Source organism: Phragmites australis, chromosome 21 (assembly GCF_958298935.1).
Source record: "Phragmites australis chromosome 21, lpPhrAust1.1, whole genome shotgun sequence".
NCBI classification, from domain to species: Eukaryota; Viridiplantae; Streptophyta; class Magnoliopsida; order Poales; family Poaceae; genus Phragmites; species Phragmites australis.
The window spans coordinates 1879859-1904937 of NC_084941.1; the positions used below are offsets into that span (position 1 = coordinate 1879859).

At 46.3% G+C, this 25079-nt stretch overlaps 3 protein-coding genes across 23 annotated transcripts; 1 reads left to right on the forward strand and 2 right to left on the reverse strand.

The window, feature by feature from the left end:
- The first annotated feature begins 656 nt into the window (after positions 1–656).
- Positions 657–3217, forward strand: LOC133903851 (scarecrow-like protein 6). The gene has a single exon (XM_062345319.1). It carries the CDS (start codon positions 971–973, stop codon positions 2888–2890), a length of 1920 nt encoding a protein of 639 aa, XP_062201303.1. The 5' UTR covers positions 657–970; the 3' UTR covers positions 2891–3217.
- Positions 3218–8642: 5425 nt separating this feature from the next.
- On the reverse strand, positions 8643–15631 carry LOC133903564 (uncharacterized). Of its 20 annotated transcripts, none has more exons than XR_009907301.1 (8): positions 14272–14899; positions 14118–14186; positions 13861–13954; positions 13718–13761; positions 13253–13314; positions 12291–12418; positions 9594–9667; positions 8643–9455 (listed from the first exon to the last, which is right to left on the reverse strand). XR_009907301.1 is itself a non-coding variant. In XM_062344982.1 (2 exons), the coding sequence occupies exons 1-2, from the start codon at positions 9767–9769 to the stop codon at positions 9116–9118; spliced, it is 516 nt and encodes a 171-aa protein (XP_062200966.1). In that variant the 5' UTR covers positions 9770–11542; the 3' UTR covers positions 8643–9115. The 20 variants fall into 20 exon arrangements, 1 of the variants encoding a protein (XP_062200966.1); XR_009907299.1 differs by having other exon boundaries at positions 14071–14186; XR_009907303.1 differs by lacking the exon at positions 13718–13761 and adding an exon at positions 15148–15605 and having other exon boundaries at positions 13861–14178; positions 14272–14355.
- A 6301-nt stretch (positions 15632–21932) lies between these two features.
- Positions 21933–24452, reverse strand: LOC133903907 (proline dehydrogenase 2, mitochondrial-like). 2 transcript variants are annotated; one of them, XM_062345387.1, is made up of 4 exons: positions 23637–24452; positions 22559–23228; positions 22226–22466; positions 21933–22121 (listed from the first exon to the last, which is right to left on the reverse strand). In XM_062345387.1, the coding sequence occupies exons 1-4, from the start codon at positions 24132–24134 to the stop codon at positions 22073–22075; spliced, it is 1458 nt and encodes a 485-aa protein (XP_062201371.1). In that variant the 5' UTR covers positions 24135–24452; the 3' UTR covers positions 21933–22072. The 2 variants fall into 2 exon arrangements, with proteins under 2 accessions (XP_062201371.1, XP_062201372.1); XM_062345388.1 differs by having other exon boundaries at positions 22559–23216; positions 23637–24450.
- Positions 24453–25079: the final 627 nt, after the last annotated feature.

The following is a 25079-nucleotide window of genomic DNA, read 5'->3' on the forward strand; positions in this document are numbered from 1 at the left end:
AAATGGAGCAGTGGCGAGCTAGTCAGGGTAGCGACACAAGTTCCTGGCACAACATAGCAACCAGTGCACATGCAACGCTATTACTGTACAGCTCCAACAAACAGTATTATGTCTGCAGAAATATCTCTATTCCCCGCACCATCAGGAAGTTTGCACAGCCTTTTGCTGTTGCCACCGAAACGAGAGCTACAGTGTAAAGCATCCCTTCCTTTGAGCCACTTTATTTATTCAAATGAAAATCTATTCCTACTGTATGGAGAGGAGAGAGAATTAGAGAGTGGTTCAGAGAGAGAGAGAAAGAGAAAAAAAATGATAGAGAGAGGCGCAGGAGGCTGGCTGGTAGGACAGCAGGAGAGGAGGAAGGCATGTCCTCAGCGTGAAGGCCACCTCACTGGAAAATAATCCTACGGACTTGTCTCATAAATTTTGTGTTTAGATATAATTCATAACATGATATATGACAATTTATTTTCTTTCTTATTTTATCATATATTATTTTATTTATTTTTATTACAAATTTTATAATAATTTTTATCACTAGTCATAATATGAATTAGGTTTAGATTCTAAATTCACAAGAGCAAGTCTCGTAAGATTATTTTCCACCCCACTTTATTGCCTTTTTCATGTTGCACGCTATCATTTCGAGACCAAGACGCTGCCAGGAGAATAAAATGCTCTCCCCTCCCCCACACATACCTCGTCACCCCTCACAAACGCTCAACTGCAGAAGAGAGAGATCACCTCGACAGGAGGAGGTAGAGAGAGAGAGAGGTGGTTGGTAGTACGAGAGCGTACTAATCAGTCCTTGGACTCCACACCGAAGTTCTGTCTGAAGCGAGAGCAGAAGCAACGAGGCATAGCATAGGCAAGACGTGTCGGGAGGAGGAGGAAGACGAAGAGGCGAGGAGCAGTGCCGTCGCCATTCTTGGTTTCATGGTTTGGTTGCTGTTATGAGGTGTTGGATTAGATGAGAGGAATGCCCTTTGCTGGTAGCGCACGACAGGGGGACGCGGGGACATTGCTGCTACTGCAACAACAACAGGGGCTCACCGCCGGCAAGGTCTCCGGTACCGGCGGCCTGTGGGAGCCCACCTCGGTGCTCGACCACCGGCACAGCCCCAGCCCGAGCCCGCCCACCTCGACTTCCACGCTGTCGTCGCCCCTGGGTGCCGCGACCGCCGGCGTGGCGGCCCTCGCCGGTGCTAACGCCAAGAACGTCTCCCCGCCGCCGGTGGCGGCGGCATGGCCGGGGGGAGCGGCCGGGGAGGAGGCCGCGGGGGTGGGGAAGGAGGAGTGGCAGCTCACGCCGCTTGACATAGGCCTTGGCGCCGGCGAAGCTTGGGACACTGCTGGAGCCGTTCTGTCCGACGCCGCGGCGCCGCCAGGGCTCGCCCCCGATCACACCTTCCTCCGGTGGATCATTGGCAGCGAGGACGCGTCCGCGGCCATGGGGGGCGTCATGGACCCGCCGGTCCTTGAGCTCGACCACGCCCCCTCCATGATGTTTCCAGCGTTCGGGCCCAATCTGTCGTTCGCGCCGGCCATGGAGGACACAAAACCGGCGCCTTTCGGCCACGCGCCAAACTTCCAGTTCCATCATCATCAGCACCATCCCCAGCCACACGCGGCGTTCTTCGGCTCGCACCCGTCCTTCGACGCGGCGCCGCCGCTGTCGAAGCAGCACCATCCGATGGCCGGCGCGCCGGCGCCAAAGCTGTCTTCTTTCCCTGGCCCCGTGGCTGCGGCGTGCGGATTCGTGTCCGCCCTGAAGCCCAAGCCGGAGGCAGCTCACGACGAGGCGGCCACTGCGGTGGACCAGCTCGCCCAGGCGGCCAAGCTTGCCGAGGCCGGCGACGCCTTCGGCGCCCGCGAGATATTGGCGCGGCTCAATTATCGGCTCCCCGCCGCTCCCACGGCCGGGACGCCACAGCTCCGCTCAGTCTTCTACTTCAAGGAGGCTTTGCGCCTTGCGCTATCCCCAACCGGCGAGGCCCCCGCGCCGCCGGCGTCCACGCCTTACGACGTGGTCCTCAAGCTCGGCGCGTACAAGGCCTTCTCCGAGGTCTCCCCTGTGCTCCAGTTCGCGCACCTCACCTGCGTGCAGGCGGTGATCGACGAGCTCGGTGGCGCCGGCTGCATCCACGTCCTCGACTTCGACATCGGCATGGGCGAGCAGTGGGCCTCGCTGATGCAAGAGCTCGCGCAGCGCCGCCCCGCGACGGCGCTCAAGGTCACCGCATTGGTGTCGCCAGCGTCGCACTACCCGCTCGAGCTGCAGCTCATCCACGAGAACCTTTCCGGCTTCGCCGACGAGCTCGGCGTCTTTTTTCAGTTCGCGGTCTTCAACATCGACACCCTAGACCCCGCGGAGCTGGTTGCCATTGCCAGTGGCGACGCCGTCGCCGTCCATCTTCCCGTCGGCTCGGCCCACGTGGCCGCAATGCCAGCCATCCTCCGCCTCGTCAAGCGGCTCGGCGCAAAGGTGGTCGTCTCCGTCGACCACGGCTGCGAGCGCACGGAGCTGCCCTTCGCTGCGCACCTGTTCCAGGCGTTCCAGTCCTGCGTGTCCCTTCTCGACTCCATCGACGCCGTGGGCGCGGACGCCGACACGGTCGCCAAGATCGGGCGGTTCCTGGTCCAGCCAGGCGTCGAGCAGCGCGTGCTCGGGCGTCACCGCGCGGGCATGGACAAGCCGCTGCCGTGGCGGGCCGTGTTCGCGTCGGCCGGGTTCGTGCCGGTGCAGGCCAGCACCTTCGCCGAGTCGCAGGCCGAGTCGCTCATCAAGAAGGTGCGCCTGATGGGGTTCCGCGTCGAGAAGCGCGGCGGCGCGCTCTGCCTCTACTGGCAGCGCGGCGAGCTCGTCTCCGTGTCGGCATGGCGGTGCTGACCACCGCCACGGCGTCGCCGTCCCGCCGAACGTGAATCTACCACCAGCCCGGTTTAGCTAGGACTAATGATCCTACTACAAGCAAAAAATATTTTCCCTGTCGTCGTTGTAATGGTCTGATCCGATCTGATCACCTGCTCATTAGTGTCCTAAATCGGAGTACGTTATCTGTCGCCTGGCTTGCAGCCGGTCGCTCTGCTCGGTTGATTAGCAGAGTGGATTGCGTTTAGTAGGTTGTAAAGGTAATTGTGGTGCAGTTAACCAGTGCATTCTACCACCCGTATTGCTACTCTATTGCTGTGAAATCAATGGTTATGGCGTTTGAAATGTTTGTTGCTGTCCACTGTATGCATCTGCAATTCTATTCCATTCCTTTTCAAACAGGAATTGCATTGTTTCACTCCAAACTAGCTAAAAACTTCGATTCAGCCCTTGATGATGAGATTCTTGGACACTGAATTACTGACACATTGGTGCTTTCTTCTTCACGGGCGCAGATACCTGGAAAAGGAGGCTCTGCACGAGAATGGCGAGCTGCGAGAATCCCCTGGCAATTGGACGATGGAGAACAATCTCCGACTCAGCAATGGCGAAACAGAAACAACGATCGGGAATAAAGCGGCCGTGCATGGGCGACCGCCGGAAGCAAGCATAAAGGCGGCAGGCAATTTTGTTCCTGAGTGGGATTCTGATTTGCACTCAGCTTTAGCTTCAGCTGAAGTGGCGGCGAGAGCTAAGATAGACTTCGGTTGCTTAGCTGGTTAAGCAAGCTGGCGATGGCTTCAGCAAGGTTCTGTCTGAGTCTCAGTGAACCTGCCTGTCTCAGTCTCAGTCACTGCCTGTACTATCTAGGATCACTAGGTTTACTGATCATGCTCCAGTAAAAATGCTTAAGTATCATTATTCTTGTGTTGGCTAGTATTGTTACTGAGCTGGATCACACTAGCACAGTATATGCAGAAGCTATGGTTCCATGGCAATATGGCATGGTTACTTTTGTCCGCAGCAATTACTATGGTCAGGGGCTCATGGGCACCTTCCTCTTCCTCTAGCCATTGTGTATGTACCGGACCACAGGCCGTGTCATGCTCAAAATGGACACTTGACAGCTTAACCAAACTAAGCTAGCTCTCAACCTGTTCCTGCAAAGAAAGAAAGAAAGAGAAAGAAACCCTGCAAGAATATTTTTTGTTGAACTGATAATCCATGATAATGTTGCTCATTGAAGGACATCTGTCGATGGAGCGGCACCCACAGCATTGCATTGTTTTTTGTCATGATGGAATTCCTCGCTGCAACATGAACCGAATCCCTGCCTGTTCTCTCCATCGTTGTGCCGGAGGGAGATGCAAAGACGGCAATCATGGTGTAAAGCGCCCGTGCTTTACCGAAATGGCGGCAAGCATCTCTCTTACCATCGGCAGCGTAACGCTGGGTGCTAATTCGAGTACCGAATTCGTCCACGTCGTGTCTCCGCTAACGACGAGGAATAAAACATGGCCCCCCTCTCTACTCTCTACTATTGTGGTCTGCAGGAATATTGAATTGAGCAGAGAAAGTGGACCTCATGATTTGAAGAGTATAAGCGCAAGCAAATTGTAGGTTCAAGGAGATGTTGCTCCTAAAATCTTATACTTCCAACTGGTTAGGATTCTAACAAAGCATCCAAATACTGTCTGCTTTCGTAGTTACACTGAAACGAATAGTTCCTGAGAGAATTGCGCTGTTTCATGGAAAGTTTCTGGCCTTTAGCTTCCGGGGTTCGAAACAGCCGCATGGAGAACAACATATTGCAAGGGCATGAATAATATTAGATGCTTATGGATTATCTTAAGCAAAGAGAATGCTAAATACCTATATAAAAAATAAAATTTTCAATACAATAAAGATTATAGATTTTTAAATAGAATTAATATAAATAATGGTATTTAAGTAAACACTTTACTTTCGCTTAAACATATGTGCGTCTCATCTGAGCACCCTGTACGTGCTCTAGTGCAGACAGAAAGATCTCACCGGCCCTTGCAGGACCCAACCAAGAGAGTATGGAACCGGAACATGTGGGCCATGGAGAAATTTAGATGCATATTTAATGCCAGTGTTGTCTGTCCTTCACAGCTCACAGTCACTGCTCAGCAGCTCAGCTCAGCTCAGCTCAGGCCTGTTCTGTTTGCCTGCTCTGCTTCCATGCAGTGAAGTGAACCTGTTGACCACACACAGCCACGGGCCCGGGCCCCACCCACGCCACGCTGCCAGCATCGAGCGGTGAGGTGAGGTGAGGACCTGTCGATCCGATGGTCCAATCCGTGGGCGGGGAGGCGCCACCAGATGGCATGTGGGTCCCTCTCTCCAGCCCCTTGTACCGCCTTGCACAAACAGGTGGACGGCCCTGATCTCATCTCCCCGGGGCATGTAGTTTACTCGAGAGATTGTATTATATGCCATTGAATAATAACTGATTCTAAGATTATCATCAGATAGCTCTAATTTCTTATATGCTATTAAATAGTAAGTTTTCTTTCTCATATGTCATTCCTACTGTTAGATGCTATCAATTTTGAAATTTTTTAAGATTGCGCTTGACTACACGTACAACAGAGAAAGAAAAGTCGATTCAAGCTGGACAACTCATGTTCGCTTCGTTCCTACAAAACTCATCACTATGGCCTCTCGAACCCATAAACCCTAGATTAACAAATCCTCGTGCAATCGCCCGACGTCCACAACGCCATTGGGATGAAGTGGGAGCTCGAAGCCACTGAGAATGCGGCCCTCCTCGAGCCGCTCCCTACGCTATAGATGCGGATTTCGGTTAGGCGGTGGATGTGGATTCACTGTTTCATGAATTTGCAGGATAAATAAAAAGGAGATTTGTACTTTAACTCAAGCTATCGGTGTTGCTGCTGCTACTTCAACTCAACAAGATGGTGCCTCCATGGCTATTGTTGAGGCTGCCACACCACCCTTGGCAGGTGAGAGAGAAAACTTATAACGGTATCACTAGATAGTTCATCTGTGGGGACTAAAGAAAAAAAAAAGAAGAAGAAGACTAGTTGTCTGATTCGTGTGATTTTATTTTGTGTTATTTTGCAAAGGTGCAAATGGAAACTCTGAATGTGATTACTTCGTTGTTTTCTATACATATCACTGAGGTATAATCCTATTTAATGCTAAAATGGCTGCAGCTAATGGCATAAGTGAAAAGGGTATAATAGTCTTTTTATCTCGTCTAATAGAGAGAAACAGCAGACTAACGGTGATGATGTCATATGAGAAAGAAAACTTGCTATTCAATAACATAGAAGTAAACTGGAGTTAGTCGATGAAAAATCTTAGAACCAATTGCTATTCGATAGTGTAGGAATCGATAACGTTCTAAGAGTGAGTTGAATTAGGACATATAAAACTAATCGACTCGAAAAACTTTACAAGATAAAGCTATATCAATTTCTATCTAAATATGCTTTAGATTTATCTAGTGTGCCTATTCTACCGATCAAAAGGATTCATAACCTATAGCTAATCCTAGCAAATTACTCTAGGAAGTTAAAACATGCAAAGATAGATTACAAGTATATAAATGCAGAAACATAAAGATGGTAAAGAGAGTAAACTTGGCATAATGAATTTTTATCCTATGATATTGATGGTATAAATGCTACTCCTAGTCCACGTTGAAGCAACCACCTATGTTATTATTCTCGAACAGCACCCGGTCACGACCCTTGAGCCACCTAGACCTCAAGTAGGTTGAGCTATCAAGTCACAAAGGCAAAGCCTCACCACAAGCCTCTCTTTCGGTCACTTGTCACCGTCTTCGCTTTAGAGCTTGAGTCACCAAGGTAAGGATCTCCACGTCCACATACAAGAGTCATATCACTGCTCCACATAAAATCGAAGGGTCCACAAGCATGAACCACCAAGGCTCACGGTACCGGCAAGTCACTAAAACTCTAAGCTGTCAGCGCATCACTTGTTACAATGTATGATCACTCATTGATCCTCTCTTCTAGGTAGCAACAACTCTCTCTAAACCTATTAGCACTAATCACCCCTTACTATTGTGCTTAATTGTCTTTAATAATCACTTTTTGTACTTTGATAGCTTGAATGTCTTCTCAAATATTCATGAGCTTCCGTGTACTCAGCACACTCAAATAACTAACTGGAGGGTATTTATAACCTCAAACCCTCAAACCAGCCATTGCTCTAACAGTTAAAAAAAAAAGATTGTAAACACTAGATGATTCGGTATCAATAGCAGTATAAATACTGGACCATTCAATGTGTATAGCAGCAAAAACTAGCTGTTAACTAGCCGTTAGAACCGCACTCAAACTCATTTTAAACATCGGATGTTCTGGTGTAACTTTAAACTCCATCACCGGACTATCTGGTGTGTATACTTAAGCCAACTAAGCTACTATTGTTCGGCATGTAGACTCTCTGATCACCGGACCATCCGGTGTATACAATAACATTAGACAAGCTGTTGCAACATCTCCTAAAAAATGCTTCGACGTGTTTATCACTTCAACGTCGAATTATCCGGTGTGTTCTTTAATTTTCTCTTTCGAGCCAAAAATACTCCAGCATGTATACTTTACTGAGCATTAGACCATCCAGTGAGTATAATCTTTTCTGAACTCGTCTAATTCAAATTTTCTTAAGTTCCGCTTTGATGGCTTCTTCGTATATTATATTTATGGGACTTACTAAAATATATACTTAATCTCATTAACTATATTGTTATTAATCATCAAAATTATATACATAAAAAAAACATATTAGCTACAGATGATATACAGTAGAATTTCTTTTTATTCAAGCATCGCCTGCATCAACTCAGGCATATGCTCCAACATTTGGCGTTTGCCATGGCTAGATCTGGTTTGATTTTCGTCTGTTTTTTTAATACATCAATTAAAATATTACCAGACAAAGGCCGCAGAAATTTCATAGGAAACTTCATATCAAGCACGGATTAAAATAATTCTCATATTCAAAACAGGGCAGAGCCAGCCTCGAAACTCCAGAGCTCTCATTTGTCACGGCTAGATCTGGTTTGATTTTCCTTTGTTCTTTTATTTTACATCAATTAAAATGTGAATGAGCTTAAACAAATTTTTCGCTGCCATTTTATTCGCAAGTGTCACCAGACGAAGGCCACAGAAATTTCATAGGAAACTTCATATCAAGCACGGATTAAAAAAAAAAACTCCCGCGTTCCAAACGGAAAGGGAGCAGAAGCAGCCTCGAAACTTTAAACAAATGTGAGCTCTCGATCGAGGGCACGCCACACCCGACTCCCATGTGTGGTCTCCTCCTAACATGTCGAGCTGCGTAGCAACAGCCATGCAAGAACGCATGTGGCTTGCATCATTGGCCCATGGCGTGTTGCTTCCTCTTCCTCTCCTCACCCTGTTACTGTTAGCCTCCTCTTCCTCTCCTCGTCAGGCCAACCAAACCTCACATGCACCGTGCACGTTCCCACGTAGCAGAGGCCAAATGTTTCCATCCGGTAATGGAGGCACGACGAGCGTGCTCGAGCTGCCGGTTTTAGCCACGCCGTTCCGGCATTTCCCCGTCTCACCGACCAGCACGCTACAGCAACAAGGGAAAGCCAGTCAGCCGTGGATGAACGGAGCACGTGCGAGCACAACCGTTAGCGACGGGCATAGGGATGACGTTTACTCAGAGTTAAATACTCTAATAGGATCAGATATGATCCAAATTTAGTACTACAAACATATTTATGTGCGAAAAATACTGTCCGACTGATATACAAACATGAAAATAGGTAAACATACATGTACATTATGTCATCCGATCACTCGTCTAATCCAGCACCTTGCCGCCACCCCTAATTCCAATCCCTAATCCCATTCTCAGTTCTCCCCGATCCCCTTCTTAGAGACTTAAATCTATCCACCGCCACCCCCAACTTCCAGCCCTCCATTAGCCAGAGGTATGCCCATACACGATAAGTTTGTTGCCTACTCTTCGCCCACGAATATTCGCAAATGTATCCATAGACAAACTAGAACTAGTGGGTACGAGTATGAGCGATCACTACTCGTAACCGTTATACCAATTGGCATCCCTACACGAAGCACGATGCAGTGGGGAGGAATTACTGAACTGAGACTGGACTTGCGATGTACTCAGGACAGGCACATCAAGCGCAGCAGCCCAGCGGCGGCCACTGGTATGGACGTGTCGCTTTTACCAAAGCAGAAAGCACGCTGAGCTGCAGGAACAGATCAGGTTAACATCACGGTGTCCAGGCCCAGGCCCAGGCTCCGCCGTGTGGCTGACGGGTGGGCCGGCGACGTTGATCCGCTGGTGCTGCACAAGTACCCGTGACACACGGGACGGCGAGGCCGGCAGCGTGCGTCCAAGCTCTGGAGAAACCGTCCGTCTCGACCATGCTCCCAGTCCAGGCCAAACTGCCATTCCGTGCAACGACTGCAGACGGCACACCAGGGACCAGTCGATGAGTCGAGCTCGTTCCTCTGGCTCTTGGCACTGCATCCTCTCATCACTCATCAGTGTGACAAGTAGCCTGCAAGGTAGTCAGTAGTTACAGGGATGTAAGCAGTTACAGACTTACAGTTGAGAGAAATGGTTCATTCAAACTTCAAAGTGAGCAAATAAGGCCAAGATCCAGTTTCAGAAATTCTGCATCTTTCCTCAAACGTACCTTAGTGCCATAGGTGTACCATTTAGATTTTCGAACGAGGGAGTCAGTGAATAATTCCTCAGCCATCCAAATTGCTGGCAATAAAAAAACATGCTATAAGTGAGCAAGGCGCCATGGACAAGCATGCGCTTTATTCCCCCATCTAACATCTTGAACCCGTTTAGTCCGAGCTCCATTTCACACTGCCAACCCGTTAAAGCGCCACGAATCAATGACAACAGGGAGCAGATTATTAATGGTAAGCAGGATTTGAAGTTTCAGAGGCAGGGAATCAGAAGCCACTAGACAGGAAGAAAGGCCTCCAGATCTCGTTCATACTGGTTCAGATTTCATTTTGGAGACCAAACAGGAAATGCAACCAGTGGTGACCAGTGAGTAGAAGTAGCACATTGTGATTCTGGGGGAGGCTCTAATCGACGTACCCTCCCTCCCTCCCTTGGAAAGAGCCAAAGATACGCAACTTTTAAGAGCCAAACCAAAAGGAAAAGAAAAGGGAGGTGGGGTGGCCGGGTGGGGATGGGAGATGAAGCAAACAGATGGATGTGTCATGGTGAAGCTGCCTCGGATAGTGGGATTCGGTGCCAACTACAAGGTTGATGCATGGGGTCACTCAATGCATCGGCCAGCTTTTGTATCCTCTTTTCTCTAAGATAGTGTTTCTGATGAGGAAAAGATAGTGTAGGGCTGTGAAGCCCTCACTACAGCTAGGAGTAATAGCCTAGCATTATCCGTACGTGCAACGCCTATGAGTTGAGCTTGCAGAGAAGGAAAAGTAGTGAAGGAGGTAACCAGGAAAGAACAATGGAGTAGTTTTTTTTTATCTACTTTTCATATAAAAAAGAGGAAGAAGGAAAGGATGAACAGGATGATGCATGCATCTACCTATTTTTCTAAGCAATCTTTTCCATGCCCTACTATAGCATTATGGTAACAGCTAAAGTCCTTACAGTAAGCAGCTATTTCAGGAGCTCTCAGGTTGAACAATGAATGACATTTGCTACTATTAGCTGTATAAAAAAAGAAAAGAAATCCTTAACGAACATTTGACATTTATCTGTATGAAGTGCTAAAAGAATAAAAAAAATAGTGGTAAATGGTGCATATTTGCAATTCCAACCATATCCTCTTCTCTCGACATGACTATAACAGCTATGCTACTACTGAAAGCAGTTAACTAAGTCACAAGAAAATCGAATTTAATAGTTGAGCTGCCAAACAGGGTGAAAAGGAGAAGCTGGCCCATTTTTTGCAATAAAGAACCAAGTTCAACTTTAGAGACCTTTCTCTAAGAATAGTATAATTGGGAAGTAATAGGACACATCATTTTTTTAATTAGCCAATCCCCTGCTCCCTAAATGAAAATCAAGTCACTGTGGGTATTCAATGTATTACACAAGATATCACGAATCAGTTCTTTGAAGGTGATGGAATTATGCTTTCAAGCAACATGTCATTCATCTGACGTTATGGTCATGGCATGGCATAAATAATGGCAACATGGTTCAATGGATGATCTTATTAGGTCAACAGCAGATTCTAAATTTGTGCTGAAGAATTGCATCCACACAAGTTATTTTCAGGAACTATTTGAGTCAACATGAAGTCATGCACAAGAAAATATACGCCAAAAAAATGCCCAGAAATCCTAGGTCAAGTTGGTCAATGGCGAAGCCACAGCATGGCTGGAGGGGGCCTGGCACCCCCAACGATGTTGCCATCCAGCTAATGAAGTGCTAATCAGCATGTGTTAACTGCAGTTCAGTCTAATTCCTAGTCTAATTGGCCCCCTTCATGTCTAATTGGCCCCTCCCATGTCTAATTCCTGGCTTCATCCCTGAAGTTGGCAATAACATTACCAATCCACCAGACAGAATTGTTTGTTCAGAAGAAACAATGGAAGTGTAAGATCGCATGCACTACTAAGCAACAGATGTCCAAAAGAATCAATCACTTGCCTTGGTCAGTTCAACCGATAGCTGCATTACGAAATTAGAATCCAAATTGTAGAGAGCACTTTAGGCCCCTTTTCCCTCAACCGACAAAATGTAGGTGTATGCTCTGCATAATACTTGACTATACAAACTTGAGCTTCAATATACCTAAGAAAACTTTTTTAAGGGAAGACATGCAGAACCTTCGTTAAATGCTACTAAATTCATGCTACAAAACAAGAATATTGTTGCCGATCAATCTCAAGGGAAGAAACTATCTTGACATATGCAAAAAAATCCTTTCAAAAAGATATGTGCAAAAGGAGCCAACATGAAAAATCATTAGTGTACAAGGAAATCAAAGATATTGCTCTCACTTCTCAGAGCCTTCCTTGCTAACAGACTTCTGAGCCAGCAACGCTCATGCAGTATGCTTTTCACAAGAATATCATGTCTTCATCAAACATGCAAAATTTGTTTCTAATACTACATACTTTTTGCCACTTGCCTACCACTAAATTGACAAAAGAATTGACGTTATGATAATATTTAGTATGAAATTTCTATAAAGCAGGAATATATCTCTAGAAATTGGCTAATGCGTCAATGTCGAACACATGTCTGCCGTAAGGAATCTGATCAGAGAAAAGGAAGATGAAAGGAGATGCTCTTTTATCTCCCAGAAGAAGGTTCTTCCAAGAAATGTAATTTATAAAGAACCTTTGATACAGACTTTCCACGATGGCCAAAGCATGATATAATGTACCTGGAATGTTCAGGTTGATGAGCAAATTGCACAGAAAGAGGCTTATGTCTAGACTGACTAATGGTCATCCATGGTTTGCTGCACGTTGGCTTGAATTTCCTTCAGAAACAGATCATGGACATTCCAACCTAGAGACAAAAGTTTAAAAAATAAAAAGGTATAAAAAGAGAGTGACAATAGGAGATTAAAAACATGGTAGTTACAGCCATCATGTTTGACTTGTAGTAGTAGACTAGCAGCTAAATGTTGCGACACAAGAAACAATCAATCACGCAATCTAATAAAATAGAAGCTGCACGCCAGGACTCAGCAAGCACTGGAAGATGCATAGGATGCCAACAAGTTGCAGATTAGTCACGAAACATTGAAACCAAACAAGCCAGAAAAATAATTTCCTGATCTAATGATTTTAGACTAAGGTTGTTACTTTTGACTCCCTCAGATGAATGCACCAAGCAAACAAAAACCAGCAAAATGTGTATATTATGTGAAAGTAACGAAATGGAAATGGCTCAATTTAAGATAACATATAGAAAAAGATTGTAAGTGTGTAAATAAGTATTGAAAGCTCATGCAGATATGAACTACTACTACTACTACTACAACAACAACAACAGAGCCTTTGTCCCAAGCAAGTTGGGGTAGGCTAGAGATGAAACCCACAAGATCCAACTAAAAAGATGAGATATGAACTACAAAAGATGAAATAAATTTAACAAATAAGCACATCCTCTCCTCGTTTATAATTGTAGAAGAACAACACCAATTAAACAAATAATCGCAAATAAATTCCCCTCGGAACTTTATATATCTTAAAACAGGGCAGCACATCATACAAATAAGGTTCTCTAATGCACTGACATGAAAATTTGTAGTGTAGCTTATAGTAATAATCCACACCACACAATTACATTAAGATTGAAACATATATTGTTAGATAATCCATGTACCATGTGCCATACCTGCTACTGGACCATTAGATACAAATATCAAGAGACCAAACTTTAGCTACCTGTTTGCACACCTGAACACAAACACCAAGTACAATAGAAGTTGGTCAGCAGCTTTAACTATACAATTAAGGAGATGTTTTCTTATGTTGTTTCAGACTTTCAGTAATCTCAACATTGATAGATGAATGCTTCTAAACTGAAACATCAAATAGGACATCTAAAAGCAAATTTAGTATCACTTACTTCTATGTTAAAAAAATTATGAGCACCCAGTGGACCCCAAACCTCCAGGTCAAAAGAACTCCATAATGGAACAAAGGCCACAAATACCATGCCACAGTGACGGACCAGAGGGTAGTCTAGGTGGGCCTGGGACTACCCTAGGATTTGGTCCAACTTTGATTCAGTATGTGGTCTAGCCCACGATTCATCTAAAGAAAAATGAAAAAAGGAAAAGTCTAATCTGATGCCTACCTAACGTTGTGGCACTGGGTCCGCCACTGGCTGTGGAAGGTGACCTTTCACAAGCAGTGAAGCAATTTATTGATAACATGTGGCACAGAAATAGGCAACAAAGCAATGCAAATAAGACTTAATGAATAATTATATACACTTACAATAACAAGGAAAACTTGTACTTTCAAGTAAGGTCGTCCAATAAAGAATACAAGTACTTGCACAGTTTTTACAAATCCACTTGTTAGTCTGACACTGAAAGGAAAAGGAAGATTATGAGGCCATGGTAGCTATAAAGATAGCATACGGAGACCTATAGGCAGCACAGAAGGGAGTGAAACAACTTATATTCACTTCAAGAGGGTTTTAACTATTGATTGATTCGACAGTAGGCCTCTTGAGTCAGTGTAAGACTGACCAAAACCAACAAAAATGACTGAAGCTCCAGAAACATGCACCATAAAAAGTGCTGTTCCAACCTGCATGGCTGCATCAATATATAAGTTGGCATCAAGATGCTGCAAAATGCATGCATAATCAGAAATCTACCGAACATTTGTGTACACACATACCTTTGTCTTCGGTTGTGTCAAACTACGTAAGCAGGATAGCATCAGTCAATCTACCATCAGGAACAAGGACAAGACTGCTAATTTCTGAAGTAGATCAAAGCGGTGAGTAGTGAGAAACAAACTTTCAAATGCATCTGTATTCCAGAGTAACAATTGTATTGTAATAGTACCCACATTTGGTTTTGTTGTAAATGTTTTCGTACGACTGTTCTCTTGGTTTCAATAAATGAAAATAGTGGGCATACCCTTGTAGCTAAAGAAAAGAGTAAATGAGATGAAGCTACACATAATTTGACAAATCTACCACAAAATTACACATTTAAGAAAATTTTCCACAAAAGTACACAGCCAACGGACTCTGACCAGCCAGCCCTATCTGTAAGAAATAAATGGTAACTTTTTGCCCTTTACAATAACTAAGATGGAGCTGACATGTGGACCAAGTAATGCCTTGTCATCCTGATGGCATGGCCCTCAGGAAGGCCAAAGGCTTTGGGCTCCTCTACTCATCTTTGCCATGTTGGCCAATAGACGACATACTGATGCAACCAGTCCACCTGATGACAGAAATTACCATGTTTTTCTTACAAGTGGGCTTGGTTGGTCAAGGAATATGTTAAAAGTGGAGTTTTACCAAAGAACATGTAGTTTTGTGGGGGGGGGGGGGGGGGGGACTTCCCTTAAAAGTGTGTAGCCTTGTGAGTATGTATTCTTCCTGGTTCCTTGATTTTTACTCCTAAAAAATAGAACCCACATTTGAATTATGAAAAATACCTGATCGAATTTTGTTAATTGAGCAACAACAATATTTCCAACAAATAAAACTAATCTGGCATGTTGCGATTGAAATATTGAACACAAATGTTAAGCCACTACCTGAAGCCTCATTCGAAAGTGTCGCATGTTGCAAGCATTGCAGTGAAGTTATTCTGAATAAGCCGGTCTGCAACCTGTGTAATCTGCGACCCAATCCTCTTCTTTACCACCAACTCTGCGAGCCAGGACGAGCACCCGCGCCATGCTTATTCCAGGGGATCGCCGGTAATTGGGACGCGGCAGCCGGCCACGGCCTCCTCGACCCCTCGGCACGCGCCTCGGCCTCGGGGTGGAGCATCTCGCCAAACTCATCGTACCAGGTGCGCCCGGGGCCGTAGATCCGCGCGAACTCCCCTCCCCGCGCGCTGCAACGACGAGCGCGCCGGCGCAGGGGAGGCGGAGCGCGCGCCGGTTGGCGGCGACAGAGAAGAGGCCGCTGGCCTCGGCGAGGTAGGACCCATTCGGCGACGGAGAAGAGACCATGGAGCCCAGGAAAGTGGGCCTTCGTTTGGCGCACGTGCGCTCAATTGGGCCTTGGGCCATTCCACCTCAGGTTTTGGGCCGTCAGAGCAGCCCTTAATTTTTTTAGGGCAAGCAGCCCTTAATTTTTAACACCCACTAAAAGATGCTTCTGCTCAAGGATGAAGCTCCAGTAGCTCATCCGAGTGTACTGCCATCAGAGAAAATAAAATAAAATAAAATTATACTTATTAGCAATTCAATTTCATCTCTTATACATCACATAATCTGAAATATGTGCACCATCTAAACCTAGATATCTTGAAGTGCGCACTCGATCTTTAGAACTATAATTTTGCTCAGTGTATTGAGCTCCTCAAGTGTATTTGAAAAAGAGAATGGCTTTCCTTTTCAAGATATCTAAGGGAAGAGAATCCAGAGAAAGAGAATGGCTATCCTTTCCAGTTTTCTAGAGGAAGAGAATGGGGACGCTACCTGCCCCCTCGCGCGCGTAACGTGCCTGGGAGCGCACGGCAATGCCGTTGCAGCTCCGGCAGACACCCTGGAGGAGATGGCACGTACAGAGGGATCAAAACACGTAGCGATGGACTGACTGACCTTGACACCTAGCGTCAGATTCTGGTCTGGAGAGGGTTCGCGTGCGAAAATTTTGCGCTTCGAGCTAACGACTGGTACGTGGGTGTATTTAAATTCTTTTTAAAACTTTTTCTTAGTACTTCAAAGCTAAAAAAAATTCATTAACTTTTTTCTCAAATTTTTTGAGGAAAATTTTCTGTGCAATTTTTTTCTCAAAATTTTTTGTTCTAAACTATTTTTATGCAAATTTTTCTAAAAAAGAAAAACGGCAAGGGAAAAATTTTCTGAAAAAGAAAGAGCGTGAGGCTAGAATTGACTTTTTAAGAAAAAAAATTCTAAAAATATCTCATTAACTTTTTGAGAAAAACTTTCTGGTGCAAATTTTTTTCTCAAAATTTTTTGAGCTAAACCTTTTTCGTGCAATTTTTTTCTAAAAAAGAAAAAATGATGAGGAATTTTTTTTTAAAAAAAAAGGAAAAAGAAAGAGCGTGAGGCTGTTAAAAATTTCGCGAGGAGGCCTGCTCGTGGGCGCTAAATAGCAGGGCTCCCAAGAGCATTGAATGAACGGTAATCCTTTTCGAGATGGAAGAGAAGATCAAGTTTTTTTGTCCCTCCGTTGTGCTGTTGCTCGGCAGTCGGCACGGCGGTAGGAACCGATCGAGGTGCACCTCGTGACCTAGTAAAGTCTGCTTGCTATTCAGGGGTTGGAAGGCAAGTTTGGCTTGTAAACCCACTGAAATGCTAGGTACTCGGTAGAATACCAGAATTAGCCGACAAGACACGCTGCAGCTACGTTCTAGAGGCTAAGACAGATTTGACCTCGTTAGCCTTGGTCGGGGCGGAGCACCTGGCGAAAGCTGGGTTCGGCTTCCTGTTGATACCAGTGTTGGTGATGTCTTTAGACGCGTTTTCTTGATGGAGACGGTGCCGTGGTGTTTTTACTGCCTCCGTTGAGAGATTTCTGTTATACATAATATGATATTGAGAGTCTGGATATTAAACCACTACACATGAGCTCGAGATAAAATGATAGTATGCCTTGAAAGATACGAGGATCTATCCAAATTATATTCGAATTAATTACGAAACGATCATTTGATATGATAAGAGCTAGCCCACGTGCTAACATACCTCTCATCGTAAAGATCGTAATCGCCGATGATTAAGTCTGAATCCAATTCCGACAGTTTCAATATATGTGTGTTGGTAACTTCCAGAAAAACTATTACCCACATATAACTTTAACAGTATAAATATTATAACATCAAGATTTACAAGGATTCAAAAGATTATAAGTTTATATATTTAACAAAAGATATGATTTCATTTAGCGTAAACACATATACATCGTAACAGAAAATACAATTAAAGAAAACAAAATCAGTGGCGTTATTTGCCAATAAGACCAACAATCGGGATTAGAGTAGCATAGTTGCTACTCACCACCACATAGCTCTCAGTGGGAGATATGTAGTTGACACCCAACTTCACCTGAAAAGAAAATAAGCAGCGTGAGTATGAAGATACTCGTAAGACTTAATCCATAATAGGTACATATAATAACCTCACTTCAAGGATTATACATTTGGATGAGTTAGCAATGAATCAGCCACGAGATTAAGTAGATTCATATGGAAAAGCAATTTTGACATAAAAATATGAGCATCTACACTTAACCACATATACCCTTCTATCTTAAAATCCATAACACAAGCATGTCTGTAACAAAACTATCTTACCTCATCAATAGCTATCACCAACCATTTCCCATATAACATACCATCATCTCACATCGGTACTTTATGACTGCTGCAAATAGACAAAAGCATGCTCATAATCGAGAGCGTGATAATTCGAATTGTTCTTACACACTGTAGAATACATCTTTACGCACACGACTCGAGGATCATTCGGCTTGCATGACTACACAGGCCCACACAAGAGGTACTCGTGTCAACCTTTCTTAAGTAAGCCCTAACTGTTTGAATAGACATCTCTAGGTGCGGGATCATCTAAAACTATTCCTACAAGCCTATTATGCCTACGACACCCGAGACGTGAAAGCTAAAGGATCACAACTGCACGAGGTATTTGGTTCATCCTTTCCATAATCAGATATGTGGTTAGTACAAAAAGTGCTAGAGTCACCTGCAAAAATAATCGGTGCTTAAACGATGCAAGTGGTCTATACCATCCGGATTCCTCTCCCGGTCTACCCTTAGCACCGCTCATATCTCGTCTTATTCTCACAACTCATACTTTCTAATATCATAATTATCTTGGTGAACAATAAAATAAGTCCTAAGTTCGCGAACAATGGTTGAACCACTGCTCGACTTCTATCGATGACCTATAAATTGGTAAGCATTTTGGTCAACCTTTTAAGTTAGATATCAACAATATTCTACCCAGGTTACAAGAAAAAGGATCATCAATAAGATCAAAGTAGAAATAATATAGCAACATAGGTTCTACTCATATATCCGATATTGGAACTCTAACATGTATAACTTGCATAAGCAATAACTTATCAATTTAGAGTCCACATAATCCAAATTATGAGGTAAAATATACTTAAATACTTGCCTTTATACTATGCTTCAAAAACGAGATCAACCCACAAAACCTTCTCATGAAAACCATGCCACTCTCCAGCTAGACGATCATTAAAAGAAGAGAATGCATCGCAATAAGCATGATGAAATGCTACAAAATAATTTTACATGATGCATGATTATGAAAATATTTGTAAAAGAACACTCAGACAATTGGGCTAGAAGAGGTTTAAATATCGGACAAGATAGGCTAAGGGTACTATGATCTGGGTGGCTGACGATCAGCCGGGGGCAGGGTAGCGGTCAGATTGTGGGCAGGCAGAGAAGAGAACATCTTTGAGTGGATCTGGCAATCAGACCAGGAGGGTTGGTGGTTTGACTGCGGCTGGTGGTCAAACCGGCCAAACGGCGGTCTAACTCCTGACTATGGAGTTTGAAGTGGAACTAATTAGCTAGGTTTCCATCCCGGTGGCCAGACCATCCATAACGGCGATTAGACCGCTGGGTCTGGCTGGCAGCGCCTCCATGAGGCTGACGACGAAGTCTTCGGCGATGCCTTCGAACATGAAGGGTGCCAAGACGCTCTAGGATACTAGTGAAGTACTTCTATGGTGGGTTGGACAACATTCACCAAGCTAAAATTGGAAAGCTCCATGGATAGGATCTAGGCTAGGGTGGAGCTCGAGTCTAAACATAATGGGGACGGATTAGCACTTGGGAACGACGGAAAAATCGTAGGAGATGTCTCACCTTAGCGTATGGAAGTTTTCTATTAGAGAAGATTACTCCGGGGAAGCTTTGATTTGGAGATCGGGCTCCGGGGTGGTGTACGGGCTTGGGCTGGATGAACCCGCGTAGAAGCATTTCCGGCGAAGAGGAGGAAGGGGATGAGCTCAGGGAAGTCCTCAAGGAGCTTGAGGAAGATGTCTCTGTTGATCTCCAGTCGAGGTGGAGATCTTCTTTCTCTCCTCTGGCTTGGGTCTTACTCTGGCAAGGGGAAAACTTGGGGACGAGCTCGGGAATGACGTAGGGGACTTGTGGACGACAATCTCCTTCAATCTTCAGTCTCCATTGAGCTTGAGATGGGGGATCTTCCCACATCTTCTCTCTCTCTCTCTCTCTCTCTCTCTCTCTCTCTCTCTCTCTCTCTCTCTCTCTCTCTCTCTCTCTCGGGGGAAGAACGAATGAGTGGGCGAGTGGATAAGAATTGGTCGATGGCTTAAGTAGACGCGATCAGACCGCGAGAAGTCTCAATTAGACTGTAGGGAACAGAGGCTCTGGGGTTTCTGCACGCCTCTAGCGGCCAGACCGATAGGTGTGCGGTTGGACCGCCAGGGGGTCTTTTTCCCGGTTTCTTTCAAAAGGATTTTGGGTCTTCTTAGCCACCACCAAACTATTTTCACCCAAAGTAAATATGGTAAAAACACACATAAACTAAAGACATATGTTTTCAAAATATTTTTGAACAACTTAAACACATGATTTTAAGACGCCATGATGCTCATGCATGCTAAATGTCTAGATTTGAATTTTTGGGAAGTGACAAAAGACAATATCTATCATCATGTATATAGAAAGTATTAGACAGTGGGAACATAATTTATATAAAAGTGCTCTTATATATTGTATAACAATTGGCTCCATAACTGTTAGAGTTCTGCTCTCTAATTATTCTAGTGAATACATTGTAGATTGAGTAATGTTTCTAAGATTTCAGCTAGTAAATAGAACCTAATCGAGTTCTCAAGTGTTTAAAGCATCATCATGTACATCGCTGCTATGTCAAAACAAAGTATTCATACTCTGAATAGAAGAAATAAGCTACTGCTAAGATAAAGTCAAAACTGAATATCAGAGTGCAAGTGGGAAGTACAGAGAAACTAACACATCAATTTATCAAGTATCAAATATGTTAGCAAGCAGACTTTAACCTCATAACCGCACATGTACATGGATCAATCTAACATGTGTAGCACTGGATAACAAAACCAACATGATTTCTCGGTGTACAGGAACATAACCGAAAACACACCAAGCAACCTCCAAGTGCTAGCACTTCTATCACAAAACTAGAGAAATTACAGGCCTATACTGGTGTACTTAGAAACATGCCCAATCTCAATATACATGTTCATCATCATTGAGCAAGAAAGCCGTATTTGACTTTGTGTTGTTTAGAACAAAAGAGGGAAAATACTCACAAAGCAAGTTACTCAAATGCACTGAGAATCGAGGCACGACACGACACTCCTGCCGCTGTCATAGAAATCCTATTCACCGTCATTGCCACCGGCGAGGAAGACATAGATACAAAGCCTCACTGCACCGTGTTGACGCATGCAAGTGAGCCTTAACGTGTACAGCTCCGAGAAGCACCAACAAAGGAGCACCTCCCACTCAACCTCTTCAAGCACCGAAGCACCAAGACTGGAGCATGAGATCCACTCAACTCCAAATCAAAGATGTCAACCAAATCGAAGAGGAAGGCAGTGAGGGAGGAAGGGGATAATCGTGTTTTTCTCTCTACTGTCTTTCTGGGAGGAGCTTACCACCCATATAGAGGCAGCAATGACACCATCCAGCTCACGACCCCAAAGATATCAAAGGTGGTTGCATCGTTGCCTCCCCATTGGCCGCCGCCAGTCCCATCTTCTCCCAAGCACACACATCCTCTCTGCTCCTTGACCTAGCAGAGCTGATGCCCATTTGTGCTTTACCGCATGGACTTGGACCCACCAAAGCAAATGGGTCTCGAGCCTAGCAAAAAAGAAAAGCTCAGGACAACATTAAAAATTCATATAAATAACAACAGTTTCTTTTGGTGAAAACCCATTTTCGGTTTTTGAAATGGGCGACAATAGGACCATTGGCGTCGTGCGCTCATTGGAGGCATCAACTGGGAGTTGAGCCTGCATTTTAGGATGATTGCTGCATGTTCCGACTATCAACTGCTCTACAGCGTTGTGAACCATCTCCTGCCTAGCCTAGCTAAGTAGTTTGCTGATTGTTTTTATTGTTTTCGCTCAAATTTTTTTTAATTAATTGAGCAAGCCGGTGCATCGGAATTTTCTTCTTGTTAATAAAATAAGCAGCTCTCTTGCCGGTTTTATAAAAAAAAATGGAACGCGGGGGTTTCACATCGTTTCGACGATAATAGTTCTGTTTCGTGTAAGATTCCTACGAAATGCCTCAGTTTCAAACTGAAACTAAAGGGAGAGGTGATAGTCCGGAGCATCCACGAGAACACATTATTCCATTCATCCATTTATTCACCCAATATCCTCCGGTACATCAATGTCTGAAGACTGAAGGGAGTATTTACAGCTTCTACTCCCCCGTCCCCCAGTCTGACAGCTAGGCTCCGGAAGAACACTTCACTCTCGTCCCACCACGGCGGCCTTAACCCTCCTCACCAGCTCCTTCCTGCACCAAATCATCAAGCACAAACACAACCACTTTAGCATCACATCAATGGCGCTTTCGGAATGATGGGTCTTGTTGCAGAACGATGTGTGCAATGGCCGTACCGGAGCAGCTGCCGGTCGAAGGAGGAGGAGGAGAGCAGGCCTCTGTTCTCCTCGGCGCGCCTGATCAGGTAGGGGATGATCTGATCCACCGGCCCGTACGGCAGGTACTTGCTGACCTGGAACCCGGCGTTGCGGAGGCTCAGCGACAGCCCGTCCGCCATACCCATCAGCTGCGCGAACTGCAGGTTCTGGTCGCCCTTCGCGATCCCTAGCTCCTGCGCACGCGCCGCCGCGAGTTGGCCTGGGAACGCAAGGATTTTCAGTACAGGCCACAAGAATTGTTTGTTCTGTTACTACAAAAAGTTTGGATTTTTTTTTTCATGGTGTGGTTACCTGACTCGACGTTGTGGGTGGCGAGCATGACGGAGGCGGACCCACGGCGGACGCGGTCGAGGAGGAAGGCGGCGCAGCCGTTGTAGCAGTCGTGGGTGTCCTGGATGCTGCTGTGGATGGGCGACGGCACGCCCAGGGAGGCGGCCAGCCGGGTCTCGCGGGCTATATATGCGCCGCGCACGACCTTGAGACCGAGGCGCACGCGCTCGCTCTCCGCGGCGCCCACCATGGCCTCCAGCCGGTCCCGTGCGTCGCGGAGGTACGCCTGGATGGTGCCGTGCACGATGGGCCGCTCGCTGTCCCCGGCGCCCCCACCGTTGAACGCGAGCGCGCCCGCGAACGTGAAGTAGTCGATGGCCGGCTGCACCGTGGCGTACTCGGCGTCCACCAGCAGCGGGATGCCGTGCTCCGCGCACCGCGCGCCCACCGCCAGCAGCCGCTCGTGCGCGAGTTGGAGCTCGCGCTCCTCCTCCGCCGTCAGCGCCGGCGGCTCCGACGCCGTGAGGTAGAGCGGGCTGGAGTCAGACAGGATTGGAAATGAGTGCGCCTTCCACGGCAGGACGAACGATGGGTGCTTGTGCTGCCACCGCAGCAGGTGGCTCGTCTTCTCCAGCAGCGCGATCGGGCACAGCGCCGTGATCTTGATGCACACGCTTGCCTGCACCGGCAGCTACGGGGTGTCATAATCAAGCCTAATTGCAAATTTCATTGAGGTTTAGTGCAGTGTTTACGTAGTGATTAGAGATGTCTAAATAAAGATTCCGAGCGTGACAGTAGGGTTTTGATGTTATGCTTTCAGCTGGGAGCGAGAGGCGGAGACAGAGCAAGAGTGACATTCTATAATCAGCTGCTGGTTTCCAGGGCCCACGTGCAGTGACTGAATCAGCACCAGCTAGACAGCCGGGCGATTCACTAGGCAGTCTACTACCAGAAGATTCCCACGGAATCCGGGGGTCCACTCGCGCAGACGACACCGAAGATTCCGTCCGACATGGCAGCCTCCCGTCCCATCGCCACGCACGCCACGGAGAAAAAGAAAGCAGTGGACGGGTAAGCGGCGACCACGACGGTGACTCACCGAGCCCGGCGGCAGCGCGGCGGCGACGTCGACGGCGGCGACGAATCCGGCGGCGTTGCGGTCGCACGCGTCGCCGTCCTCGGCGTCCTCGATGCTGTAGTCCAGGATGCCGCCCATGCCGCCCCGCCACAGCCGGCGCACGACGTCCGCGGCCTCGTCCGAGGTCTCGCCGCCGCAGAAGTGCCTGTACGCAGTGGCCCTAGCTGCGGCCCGGCCCAGCGCGCTGCCGGCCACCGCCGGCCACCGTAGCGCCGCGGTGGCGGCGTCCACCAGGGGCGCCACGGACAGCGCCTGCAGCGCCGTGAGCGTGCGCACCAGCACCGACGACGGCTCCCCGGCGAACAGCCTCCTGGTGTCCTCGAACTCGAGCACCTTCCTCTCGGACGGCGCCACCGGCACCGCGGCGACCGCCTCTCCGGCGGCCGCGGCCGCTTCCGGGAGCTTGGCTGCGGCGAAGGTGGACAGCACGCTCTTCGGGACGCGGGAGGCGATGGCCATGGAAGGGTGGACCTGACCGGAGCGAAGAGAACGCGAGAGAAAGAGCGGCGCTTTCTTGGAGACGAGAGAAGAACGCGCTTCTGTGCAAACTAACCAGGCAGGACAGGAGGTGGTGCGATGCACTTCAACCCGGCGACTTATATAAAGAAGAAAAGGCCAGGAGGGTGAGGTGAACCCAAGATCGGAGGAGGCGTCTTCTGCTCTCCTTTTATAGCGAACGATCACGACGTGAGTGGCCGAGAAGAAATAGGAAATGAGCTGGAAACCAGGTGGGAGAGAAGGAAAGGAGTTAAGGATACCGAGATAACAAGTCTCATCTTGGATGATCAGTGGAGTTAGATGTATCTATATCTATCAAAGATTAAAATATAGATTTATTCTGATATATTTTATTAAAACGGATTTTTTTAAAGTAGATAATATATTTACCAATAGCGAGACGTCTATGTGGTTTCATCGATCCACAAATTTTATATCTTTGATTTTCAATAGATATTATATAAATAGCACGTGGTGATGTAAATATGTGCACATAAGTTATAAATATTTAAAAATAAATAAAAGGACACTGAGTGAATCTGGCAAGCGGGGTGCAACAAGACGAAGATGAGACAGCTAGCAAGGGCACGGGCTGCTGGATCGCAGGCGATTCAGCTGACTCGAATCCTGCGTGGAGGGATCATTTTCACTGCTCCCCCTGTTTCTTCCTCGCACGCCTCTTGTCTTATCTCCCACCCAATTTTTTTTTCTAATATAGCTGAAATTATATTAAACTTTTAAAAAACAATCTCCATATTAAAAATGCATTAAGAGAAGAAATAGTGTTTTTTACAGAAAAGTTAAACAACGCAGAGTGCCGCACACTCACGCTGGCTAGCAGTAGCCACTGTACACTACCGAGATCAACCAGGCTCCGATCACATTAGATGACCGGCTACTCACAAA